The sequence below is a fragment of the Balaenoptera acutorostrata genome, unplaced genomic scaffold (assembly GCF_949987535.1).
Source record: "Balaenoptera acutorostrata unplaced genomic scaffold, mBalAcu1.1 scaffold_376, whole genome shotgun sequence".
Taxonomy (NCBI): Eukaryota; Metazoa; Chordata; class Mammalia; order Artiodactyla; family Balaenopteridae; genus Balaenoptera; species Balaenoptera acutorostrata.
Genome location: NW_026645762.1, coordinates 174,163 through 187,902, shown reverse-complemented (window position 1 = coordinate 187,902; position 13,740 = coordinate 174,163). Strand labels below are relative to the sequence as shown.

At 37.5% G+C, this 13,740-nt stretch overlaps 2 protein-coding genes across 2 annotated transcripts in view; both read right to left on the bottom strand.

Moving 5' to 3' along the window:
* LOC130706700 (ELKS/Rab6-interacting/CAST family member 1-like) overlaps positions 1-4,253 on the bottom strand; it is a 33,201-nt gene extending 28,948 nt beyond the window's left edge. The window contains exon 1 of the mRNA XM_057539402.1: positions 3,951-4,253. Coding sequence (XP_057395385.1) covers positions 3,951-4,094 — 144 coding nt within the window. The 5' untranslated portion in view covers positions 4,095-4,253. The remainder of the gene's footprint in view (positions 1-3,950) is intronic.
* LOC130706699 (ELKS/Rab6-interacting/CAST family member 1-like) overlaps positions 1-13,740 on the bottom strand; it is a 237,652-nt gene that overhangs the window by 50,334 nt on the left and 173,578 nt on the right.

Sequence of the window (13,740 nt, the reverse complement as noted above, 5' to 3'; positions counted from 1 at the left end):
AATGAGCAAAGAAAGGCTGTGCCGAGTGCCTCTAGCACCTTGTCACTCTGGAAACGAAACAGTCAAGCCACATGTTACAAAGCTTTACTCCAAATTACCATTTTAGCTTCTGTTACCTGTATTTTCTAACATACACAAATTTAATTGTTTAAGCCTCTTGCTATAGCAATAAAAGATTCTTTCCTGTCTCAAGATTGTATTAAAACCTTTTTCTTACATTCTCTTCTAGTGTTGTTATTTTTTAACAAGTAGCTCTTTATTTCATCTAGAACTTAATTTGATGTAACTATGTACTGTTTTCCAAATAGATGGCGATTATTCCCAAACATGTATCATATGCTTAAAACTATATTATTTCTGGGTTCTATTCTGTCTCATCAATCTAGCTATCTATTACTGTGCCAGTACCACAGATTTTAATGTCACTGGGTTTAAAACACATATATCGGGGCTTCCCTGGTGGCGCAGTGGTTGAGAATCTGCCTGCCAATGCAGGGGACACGGGTTCGAGCCCTGGTCTGGGAAGATCCCACATGCTGCGGAGCAACTGAGCCCGTGAGCCACAATTACTGAGCCTGCGCGTCTGGAGCCTGTGCTCCGCAACAAGAGAGGCCGCGATGATGAGAGGCCCGCGCACCGCGATGAAGAGTGGCCCCTACTTGCCGCAAATGGAGAAAGCCCTCGCACAGAAACGAGGACACAACACAGCCAAAAATAAATAAATAAATAAATGAAAACTAGTAAATTGGCCACATAAGATCTTAAAAAAAAAAAAAAAAACACATATATCATGAGCTGCTTAAACAAGTGTCCCCGCACTGTTCTTCTTGCAAAGAAACTGCAACATCATTTGGGCACGTGTCAAGAATATTCCTATTGGGATTACACTAAATTCACAGAGTTGGGGGAAAGCAGCATCTTTATATTAATGTTCCCATCTACATTGTAATGAAAATTTAGCCCTATCCTTTCCATTGTCGTTACTGATATTATTTATTCCATTTTCCTTATCTAACAGCACTGCCTAACACTTCCAGAATAATGTAAATACTGATGAACAGTATCTTTGCCGCTCCCTAACTTTAATGGATGCGTCTTAGTATACGTCAGAGTAAGCGCAATTCTGGCTACTAGTTTAAAATATGTTTATAATACATATTTACTGAGTTTTATTTAAATCATGCTATAAAGGTATCATTCCATCCTTATTTTTAGTTCATTTGGTTTAGTTTTCAAAGTGTCTAACATTTTATCTAACGTCTTTGAGATAGCTATCAAACACTACGAGGTTATCTTTTCCTTTCACCTATTACAAATTATAACTGTGAATGACATATTGAGCCATTCTGGATTCCTAGAATAAACTCCTTTTGGTCAGAATATTATCCTTTTATCATAATGCTGATTTTATCTGCCAATATCTTATTTATAACTTCTATACCTAAACTCATAAGAAAAACTGGTTTGGGGTTTTAGTTTGTTTTCTAACCTTCGTTAGGTTTTAGTATCCAGTGGTCACACTGGAGAAAAAAGAATTGGAAAAGCTATCCTTCTTTCTGTAAGCTCCAGGCTTAAACTTCTTTCCCTACATTTCAACTTATTCAACCAACATTTCTTGAGTACCCACTGTGCATTTGTTAAGACACTGACAAGATAAAATTTCATATATATATATATATATATATATATATATATATATATATATATATATATATATATGTATATATACACACACACACATCCTTGGTGCAAAAAATTAAGTGAACAATGAAGAAACACACATGGAAGTATACTATAATATTACTGGCTCATCTACATATATGTATAGAGCTGCACAAGGAAGACTTCACAGAAGAACTGCAATTTGCGCTAAGTCTTGAAGGCAAGTAGGAGACAAAGAAAGGAGAACCAGCATTCTAAACATGTGTTCATGAAGCAATCACTTCTACTTGCTCTTAAATAATTTTAATCCATAGGACTGTGTTTCCTGTAAGATGACGCTACATTACTAATGGCAACTGGAATTGTGTATTGATACAACCAACAAGGCCTATATTTCTTTCCACATTATGTTCAGAAGTGGGACTTAATATTTGTAGAGCTTGTTACTTCAAAATTAGTCTTAAATTCATGTTTTTTCCTACTACTTGTTCAAATTCACCATATTGCTGGTTGTCCTCTGCCAGAATAACACTGTGGCTTTCCATAATCCTTAACTATTCACTATTTAGTAACTCCAAAACTCAAAAATAAATGGGCACAGGTTGAAATATTCAGAACAGAAGGAGTAGAAACGTAACATTCAAAGTTCATCACGATGCTGGTAGGGTTTTCATGCTGCATGCTATCTGAGATGATTACACCTTCTCTTACAATGTTCTATGGCCAGGCTCCAGGTTACCTCATTAAAATATAAACTCTTGAAAGTAAAATGAAAGAAACTCAGGATGGTGCCTACAACACAGCAGTTGATAGAAAATTTTCTAAAACAATACAGTCCAGTAATTTGAAGATTGTAACGCACATAGCTGCAGATTAACCGTAAAAATACAGTATATGCTTCTGGGAGGATAAACTGGTCCAATCACTCTGGGAGACAAGACTGATATTCAGAGTTTTGAAAACGTACACACCCTGAGCAAATTCATTTCTGGAAATTTACACTAAAGAAAAAAATTAATGTACAGGGATATATGGTTAGGGATATTCAGTGCAGCACAGTTTTATAATAATGAAAAATTAACAGTAGTCTAAATGTTCAACAGTAAGAAATATAAATAAATGCAACAGAACATTATAAATTCAACTGAAATTACAAAACTCTACATGTACTGACAAAGAAAGATGTTCAAGACAAATTATTAAGAAAAGCGAGTAACATTACCTGCATTATGCATCGCTGCACTACGTAATACAGTAGCCACTACCTACACAGAGATACTTAAATTTAAATCTGATTAATTAAATTTAATTTTAAATTAGTTATATTTAAATGAAATTTAAATTTCAGTTCGTCAGTCACACGAACCACATTTCAACTGCTCAACAGTCACATGCAGCCAGTGGCTACCATATTGCAGAGAGCAGATACAGACCGTCGCCATCATCAGGGGAGTCGCTGTTTTGCTGCTTTTAACCTCCTTCCTCACCCTTCATTTAAAAAAGGGATTATTCAGACTGGCACTAAAATAGTTCTGAGATTTTTTTTCCCCCTATCCAAATGTGAAAATTATCTGAAGACTCTGACCTCATATAGAGAAGTAGAGCTGTCATTTTTTTTTAATTCAATGTAAGATGAATTCTTCACTTAAGCTTTCTTAAAATGAAGCATTACATAGAAAAGTGAAAAATTATCAGTAGACACAGTGGTCAGCTAAAGTCTGAGTTTCCTCTCTAAAAATAAGTGACAGCATACCTCTGTATCATTCCCTCTAGCTGTGCCTCCAGGGCAGCAAATAATTTTTATCACGGATCTTTTACAGCAAGGCAACAGTTTCCATGGAAACCACAGGGCAAACATCCATTACTGCTGCCTAGGACTTTATAAGCACACCGAAACCGAGGGAATCGCTTACTTTCAATTATTAATATTTTAAAATTGAGCAGTAGTCAGCTACTTTAATTCTGGTTTTGTTGTGTGTGTCTCTATGAACAAATCAATAGATGAGGAACAAATCAAGAAAATTCTGTGCCCCTCTAGCAACAAAATGAGTCTACAGAAATCAGGAGGGGGAAAAAAAACCCCAGAAAGGTATTAAACCAGTATACATGCCAGCCAATGTCATCTCATACAAGACAGCAAATCAGAACAGAAATCAGTGCAGAACTTAGGTAAGAAAGAAGAAATTCCCTTGCACTAGCTCAGGAGAGCATATAAATTTATCTAGGTCAAAATGCTGACTACTCAGGAAAAAAAGACAGTCATAACAACTGAGAAAGTGGCCACTCACCTCTCTCAACAGAGTGTTCTCTTTTTCCTTCTGCTCCAAAGGGCTTTTGAGGTGGTGGACATGCATCTCTGCCTCTGCCAGTCTCCTTGTTCTCTCATGGTCCTCCTCAGTAGCCTTAGCAGAAAGCCCCTTGCTCTGCAACATCTCCAGAAGCTTCTTGTGGATTCGTCCCGAGCGTTCAGGGTTTGCTTCTGAGTCTCAATCCGCAGCTCCATCTCCTCCAGAGTCTTTCGAAGGAGGAACAGCTCCTTGGCCTGCCGCTCATGCTCAGTGTGCAGCCTCTGAAAGTTCTCCTCCGTCAGCTCTGCCACGCAAGGCTCACCAGTCCTACTGTTACTATCCTGTTCAAACAGCTGGTTCAGGTCCCTCTGGATCCGCAATTCATCGTGGAGAGCCTGGACTGTCATTTGCATGTGCTGGTATAAAGACAAAAAAGAAAACCCAAATGAGCTTTCCTCCTCAAGTAGCAGAAACAAAGCAGACTACGGGGAATGAGAAAGCAGCTACCACAGCTCTCAGAACCCTGCATTTAGCAAATGAGGATTCACATTATTCTGTTTTACACTGTCTTTAAAACTGATTGAGATAATCTGTAAAATGTCAGTAATTTAATTTGTGTTTATTACCAACAGGAAACAAGGTCAGTCTGGCAGCTCCTCACTTTGCTTGACTAAATAAAGACACTGTTCAAGATTAGCAGAAGGTATTACACGGAACTGAAGGTGAGGAGTGGGGAAAGGCAGGGGAAACCTATAGGAATATGGACACATCATACAAAAAATTTCACCAAAAAACACAAAGGATGGCAAAATACAAAATGACTTTTAAGTGCTTTACAATTAAGTTAGCACATTAAATAATAAACATATGAGTGCATGCCAGAATGTGCTTAGCACTCCTTATGTGTTAATTCATTTAATCCTCACTATAACACATGTACTATTATTTGAATTTTATTGATGATGACACCAGGCACACAGAGACTTAAATAACTCACCCCAAGATCACACAGTAAGTGACAGAGCTGGCATTCGAATTAAAGCAATTCTCGCAGCCCACTGAAGCTAGTACCCAAAGGTAATTAGATAACTTGAAGCTTTAAAAACAAAAAACAAAACACAAAAAACTGAGGCTGTGTGTGCTATTTATACAGAAGAAGATAACAATATAAGTGAGTAATTTGAGTAATTAAATGAAAATGTTAGTGCAGATAAGCTAGTAAAATGTTCCAGAGGGTATATCTTTAGCCTGTATCCCTAACGAAGGTATATGAACCTTTAATCTGAATGGATAAATTCTAGAACATTATACAGAGAACCTAAAAGGAAGTTACATCAAGAATCATGTTTTTAGAAATGAAGAAGCAACAATAGAAAATCACCCTTTGTATTCAAGGTATTCAAGGTCTGGCAGTGTGCCGCAGTGGAAGGAAACTAACCCACAATCAGAAGACAGGAGTTTTAGTTCCAGCTCTCACACTAAAGAGCAACCTAATTTGGAACACATTGCCATCTTTCTGGGTTTCAGATTCCTCATATTTAAAGTGAGGCTATAAATGCCTGCACCATCTTTTCACAGAGCTAATAATATCATTGAAATCTTTGTGGCATATATGTTAAAACAGACATTGTTTAAAATTTTTGGCAAACTGCAAAACAGCAGTAAATATCTCAAGGAAACGATCTGGCAAGTGTACAAAGACGCTCACTGTTGTTTATACCAGCGACAAAATTAGAAACAACCTAAATGGATATTAATAGGTGATGAGTTAAGTAAATGAGAAATGTCCACCCAGTTTAATACTATGCATCAATTTTTTTAAATGTAGATTTATATTTACTGATAAAAACTACAGTTACAACATATTAAGAGTAAAAAAAGGAGATTAACCAAGATGGCGGAGTAGAAGGACGTGCTCTCACTCCCTCTTGCGAGAGCACCAGAATCACAACTGGCTGCTGGACAATCATTGACAGGAAGACCCTGGACTTCACCAAGGAGGATACCCCACGTCCAAGGACAGAGGAGAAGCCACAGTGAGACGGCAGGAGGGGCGCAATCAGAGTAAAATCAAATCCCATAACTGCTGGGTGGGTGACGCACAGACTGGCGAACACTTATACCACAGAAGTCCACCCACTGGAGTGAAGGTTCTGAGCCCCACGTCAGGCTTCCCAACCTGGGGGTCCGGCAACGGGAGGAGGAATTCCTAGAGAATCAGACTTTGAAGTCTAGTGGGAATTGATTGCAGGACTGTGACAGGACTGGGGGAAACAGAGACCCCACTCTTGGAGGGTACACACAAAGTAATGTGTGCATCGGGACCCAGGGGAAGGAGCAGTGACCCTGGGGGAGACTGAACCAGACGTACCTGCTGGTGTTGGGGGGTCTCCTGCAGAGGCAAGTGGTGGCTCTCTTTCACCGTGGGGATAAGGACACTAGCAGCAGAGGTCCTGGGAAGTTCTCCTTGGCGTGAGCCCTCCCAGAGTCTGCCATTAACCCCACCAAAGAGCACGGGTAGGCTCCAGTGTTGGGTTGCCTCAGGCAAAACAACCAACAGGGAGGGAACCCAGCCCCACCCATCAACAGTCAAGTGGATTAAGGTTTTACTGAGCTCTGACCGCCACAGCAACAGGGAGGGAACCCAGCCCCACCCATCAACAGTCAAGTGGATTAAGGTTTTACTGAGCTCTGACCCCCACAGCAACAGTCAGCTCTACCCACCACCAGAGCCTCCCATCAAGCCTCTTAGATAGCCTCAACCACCAGAGGGCAGACAACAGAAGCAAGAAAAACTACAATCCTGCAGCCTGTGGACCAAAAACCACAGTTACAGAAAGACAGAAAAGATGAAAAGGCAGAGGGCTATGTACCAGATGAAGGAACAAGAAAAAACCCCAGAAAAACAACTAAATGAAGTGGAGATAGGCAACCTTCCAGAAAAAGAATTCAGAATAATGATAGTGAAGATGATCCAGGACCTCGGAGTAAGAATGGAGGCAAAGATTGAGAAGATGCAAGAAATCATTAACAAAGACCTAGAAGAATTAAAGAACAAACAAACAGAGATGACCAATACAATAACTGAAATAAAAACTACACTAGAAGGAATCAACAGCAGAATAACTGAGGCAGAAGAACGGATAAGTGACCTGGAAGACAGAATGGTGGAATTCACTGCTGCGGAACAGACTAAAGAAAAAAGAATGAAAAGAAATGAAGACAGCCTAAGAGACCTCTGGGACAACATTAAACGCAACAACATTCGCATTATAGGGGTCCCAGAAGGAGAAGAGAGAGAGAAAGGACCAGAGAAAATATTTGAAGAGATTATAGTCGAAAACTTCCCTAACATGGGAAAGGAAATAGCCACCCAAGTCCAGGAAGCGCAGAGAGTCCCATACAGAATAAACCCAAGGAGAAACACGCCGAGACACATAGTAATCAAAGTGGCAAAAATTAAAGACAAAGAAAAATTACTGAAAGCAGCAAGGGAAAAACGACAAATAACATACAAGGGAACTCCCATAAGGTTAACAGCTGATTTCTCAGCAGAAACTCTGCAAGCCAGAAGGGAGTGGCATGATATACTTAAAGTGATGAAAGGGAAGAACCTACAGCCAAGATTACTCTACCCGGCAAGGATCTCATTCAGATTCCATGGAGAAATCAAAAGCTTTACAGACAAGCAAAAGCTAAGAGAATTCAGCACCACCAAACCAGCTCTACAACAAATGCTAAAGGAACTTCTCTAAGTGGGAAACACAAGAGAAGAAAAGGACCTACAAAAACAAACCCAAAACAATTAAGAAAATGGTCATAGGAACATACATATCGATAATTACCTTAAACGTGAATGGATTAAATGCCCCAACCAAAAGACATAGACTGGCTGAATGGATACAAAAACAAGACCCATATATATGCTGTCTACAAGAGACCCACTTCAGACCTAGGGACACATACAGACTGAAAGTGAGGGGATGGAAAAAGATATTCCATGCAAATGGAAATCAAAAGAAAGCTGGAGTAGCTATACTCATATCAGATAAAATAGACTTTAAAATAAAGAATGTTACAAGAGACAAGGAAGGACACTACATAATGATCCAGGGATCAATCCAAGAAGAAGATATAACAATTATAAATATATATGCACCCAACATAGGAGCACCTCAATACATAAGGCAACTGCTAACAGCTATAAAAGAGGAAATCGACAGTAACACAATAATACTGGGGGACTTTAACACCTCACTTACACCAATGGACAGATCATCCAAAATGAAAATCAATAAGGAAACAGAAGCTTTAAATGACACAATAGACCAGATAGATTTAATTGATATATATAGGACATTCCATCCAAAAACGGCAGATTACACGTTCTTCTCAAGTGCGCACGGAACATTCTCCAGGATAGATCACATCTTGGGTCACAAATCAAGCCTCAGTAAATTTAAGAAAATTGAAATCATATCAAGCATCTTTTCTGATCACAACGCTATGAGATTAGAAATGAATTACAGGGAAAAAAACGTAAAAAAGACAAACACATGGAGGCTAAACAATACGTTACTAAATAACCAAGAGATCACTGAAGAAATCAAACAGGAAATCAAAAAATACCTAGAGACAAATGACAATGAAAACACGACGACCCAAAACCTATGGGATGCAGCAAAAGCGGTTCTAAGAGGGAAGTTTATAGCTATACAAGCCTACCTAAAGAAACAAGAAAAATCTCAAGTAAACAATCTAACCTTACACCTAAAGAAACTAGAGAAAGAAGAACAAACAAAACCCAAAGTTAGCAGAAGGAAAATCATAAAGATCAGAGCAGAAATAAATGAAATAGAAACAAAGAAAACAATAGCAAAGATCAATAAAACTAAAAGTTGGTTCTTTGAGAAGATAAACAAAATTGATAAGCCATTAGCCAGACTCATCAAGAAAAAGAGGGAGAGGACTCAAATCAATAAAATCAGAAATGAAAAAGGAGAAGTTACAACAGACACCGCAGAAATACAAAACATCCTAAGAGACTACTACAAGCAACTTTATGCCAATAAAATGGACAACCTGGAAGAAATGGACAAATTCTTAGAAAGGTATGACCTTCCAAGACTGAATCAGGAAGAAACAGAAAATATGAACAGACCAATCACAAGTAATGAAATTGAAACTGTGATTAAAAATCTTCCAACAAACAAAAGTCCAGGACCAGATGGCTTCACAGGTGAATTCTATCAAACATTTAGAGAAGAGCTAACACCCATCCTTCTCAAACTCTTCCAAAAAATTGCAGAGGAAGGAACACTCCCAAACTCATTCTATGAGGCCACCATCACCCTGATACCAAAACTAGACAAAGACACTACAAAACAAGAAAATTACAGACCAATATCACTGATGAATATAGATGCAAAAATCCTCAACAAAATACTAGCAAACAGAATCCAACAACACATTAAAAGGATCATACACCACGATCAAGTGGGATTTATCCCAGGGATGCAAGGATTCTTCAATATACGCAAATCAATCAATGTGATACAGCATATTGACAAACTGAAGAATAAAAACCATATGATCATCTCAATAGATGCAGAAAAAGCTTTTGACAAAATTCAACACCCATTTCTGATAAAAACTCTCCAGAAAGTGGGCATAGAGGGAACCTACCTCAACATAATAAAGGCCATATATGACAAACCCACAGCAAACATCATTCTCAATGGTGAAAAACTGAAAGCATTTCCTCTAAGATCAGGAACGAGACAAGGATGTCCACTCTCACCACTATTATTCAACATAGTTCTGGAAGTCCTAGCCACGGCAATCAGAGAAGAAACAGAAATAAAAGGAATACAAATTGGAAAAGAAGAAGTAAAACTGTCACTGTTTGCGGATGACATGATACTATACATAGAGAATCCTAAAACTACCACCAGAAAACTGCTAGAGCTAATTAATGAATATGGTAAACTTGCAGGATACAAAATTAATGCACAGAAATCTCTTGCATTCCTATACACTAATGATGAAAAATCTGAAAGAGAAATTATGGAAACACTCCCATTTACCATTGCAACAAAAAGAATGAAATACCTAGGAATAAACCTACCTAGGGAGACAAAAGACCTGTATGCAGAAAACTATAAGACACTGATGAAAGAAATTAAAGATGATACCAACAGATGGAGAGATATACCATGTTCTTGGATTGGAAGAATCAACATTGTGAAAATGACTATACTACCCAAAGCAATCTACAGATTCAATGCAATCCCTATCAAATTACCAATGGCATTTTTTACAGAGCTAGAACAAATCATCTTAAAATTTGTATGGAGACACAAAAGACCCCGAATAGCCAAAGCAGTCTTGAGGCAAAAAAATGGAGCTGGAGGAATCAGACTCCCTGACTTTAGACTATACTACAAAGCTACAGTAATCAAGACAATATGGTACTGGCACAAAAACAGAAACATAGATCAATGGAACAAGATAGAAAGCCCAGAGATTAACCCACGCACCTATGGTCAACTAATCTATGACAAAGGAGGCAAAGATATACAATGGAGAAAAGACAGTCTCTTCAATAAGTGGTGCTGGGAAAACTGGACAGCTACATGGAAAAGAATGAAATTAGAACACTCCCTAACACCATACACAAAAATAAACTCAAAATGGATTAGAGACCTAAATATAAGACTGGACACTATAAAACTCTTAGAGGAAAACATAGGAAGAACAGTCTTTGACATAAATCACAGCAAGATCTTTTTTGATCCACCTCCTAGAGGAATGGAAATAAAAACAAAAATAAACAAGTGGGACCTAATGAAACTTCAAAGCTTTTGCACAGCAAAGGAAACCATAAACAAGACGAAAAGACAACCCTCAGAATGGGAGAAAATATTTGCAAATGAATCAACGGACAAAGGATTAATCTCCAAAATATATAAACAGCTCATTCCGCTCAATATCAAAGAAACAAACACCCCAATCCAAAAATGGGCAGAAGACCTAAATAGACATTTCTCCAAAGAAGACATACAGACGGCCACGAAGCACATGAAAAGATGCTCAACATCACTAATTATTAGAGAAATGCAAATCAAAACTACAATGAGGTATCACCTCACTCCTGTTAGAATGGGCATCATCAGAAAATCTACAAACAACAAATGCTGGAGAGGGTGTGGAGAAAAGGGAACCCTCTTGCACTGTTGGTGGGAATGTAAATTGATACAGCCACTATGGAGAACAATATGGAGGTTCCTTAAAAAACTAAAAATAGAATTACCATATGATCCAGCAATCCCACTACTGGGCATATACCCAGAGAAAACCGTAATTCAAAAAGACACATGCACCCGAATGTTCATTGCAGCACTATTTACAATAGCCAGGTCATGGAAGCAACCTAAATGCCCATCAACAGACGAATGGATAAAGAAGTTGTGGTACATATATACAATGGAATATTACTCGGCCATAAAAAGGAACGAAATTGAGTCATTTGTTGAGATGTGGATGGATCTAGAGACTGTCATACAGAGTGAAGTAAGTCAGAAAGAGAAAAACAAATATCGTATATTAATGCATGTATGTGGAACCTAGAAAAATGGTACAGATGAGCCAGTTTGCGGGGCAGAAGTTGAGACACAGATGTAGAGAATGGACATATGGACACCAAGGGGGGAAAACTGCGGTGAGGTGGGGATGGTGGTGTGCTGAATTGGGCGATTGGGATTGACATGTATACACTGATGTGTATAAAACTGATGCCTAATAAGAACCTGCAGTATAAAAAAACAAACAAAACAACTAATACTAAACTTTCATTGGGTTATTTGTATGGAAATATGTTAATATAAATGTTTCAGACATTACATGAAATTTCTAAAAATCTTGTATTTGTATTTGTATGGAAATATGTTAATATAAATGTTTCAGACATTACATGAAATTTCTAAAAATCTTATATTTGTATTTGTATGGAAATATGTATGGAAATATGTTAATATAAATGTTTCAGACACTACAGGAAACTTCTAAAAATCTTATATGTTCTGGTATAATGTTATAAGTAATAATCCTAGTTATTACTTTAAAATGTATATCTCAGAAATAACTAATTTTCTTGTCAACTGCATTATTATGAACTTTCATCAAATCTTTAACCATGGTCATTTTTAAGTCTTTTGTCATTTACAGACAGTTCTGGGTGTACTCTGATGATTTTGCAAATATGTTCCTATAAAAGGGTGTCATCTTCAAGAAATTCATGGAAAAGACTCTGACAAGTACAGGTTTCTGGTAACTGACTGTACTGCTGAACTGAATGAATAAGCATTTTCAGAACTCTTAATGAAAAACTGATGAACTCATAAAAGTGCTAACAAAAGATCAAGATGAAAAAAAAAATTAATTACATGGGACTGAGTGAACTGATGAGGATGAGTATAATTTTTGTGACTTTCTGTCTGAATTTAAAAAAACAAAAATCCCACAAGGACTCAGAGGCAAAGAATATACAAATCAATTTTCACTGCAAAGTAAAGGAGCTGTTACAGTGGAGGATTACTGGACTGAATGTCAATATTATGACATAGTATGAGTGTGTTTCATGTTTGGTAATTGCAATCATTGTTGCATTTGTTGTGGTCATCCATGTACAATGCTTGGTGTCAGTCTATTTATCTCTTGTAAAAATAAAATACAGTGTGTGTGTGTGGAAAAAAAAAAAAGAGAGAAAAAAAAAAGAGTAAAAAAAGCAGATATATAATAGCAAGTATAGGATGACTGCGATTCTAATTTTTAAAAAGTATAAACATGCAGAGAAAAGTCTAAAAGGATGCAAACAATTACCAGTGTCTGGGTATGGGTAGATTTTACATTTTTCTTCATACTTTTTTGTACTATCTAAATCCCCTACAGTAAGCAAGTAATCAATAAAAAGGGACATTTTTACCTTTAAAAATAAGAGAAAAGACTTCAGAGATGCCTGCTTGGCTGTGTTCAATTTGCTACCACTTTGGGTAAAAGGGAGGGAACAATAAATATTTACTATTTACTATAAATAAAAAATATCATAAGAAATAAAAATACTTCTGTAATGTTACACAAGTAATAATTAATGGTTATTTGGGGGAACAGAGGAAGGCAAGACGGGAGGAAGGGAGGAACGAACTGGAATCACTGGGGGACAACATGTAAGAAAACTTTATTATATTCTGCATAAAAATTTTTTTAACTGAGGTGTAACTGACATTGAAAAGTTTTTAATAATAGTTTTATTGAGACATAATTCACACATGCCATAAAGTTCACCAGTTTAAAGTGTGTAAGTCAGCAGTTTTCAGCATATTAAAAGTTATACATTGATCACTACTATGTAATTCTAGAACACTGCCATCACCCCTTAAGAGAAATCCCATATACATCTGCAGTCACTTCCCAGCCACTTCCCATCTTTCTCTCCTCCTAACCCTCCCTCCTCTTGAATTTGAACTAAATGTATGTACTACCCACCCAAAAATTAAATTTAAAAAAATGCCTAATGATATTTTTCAGCCTCAAAAAGGAAGGAAATGCTGACACACGCTGCCACATGGATGGACACTATGCCAAATGAAATAAGCCCGTCACAAAAGACAAATATTACACGAGTCCACTTACATGAGGTCCCTAGAGCAGTCTACCTCACAGAGACAGGAAGCACAAGAGTGGTTGCCAGAGGCTGGGGAGACGGGAGACGGGAGACAGGGAGTGACTGTTT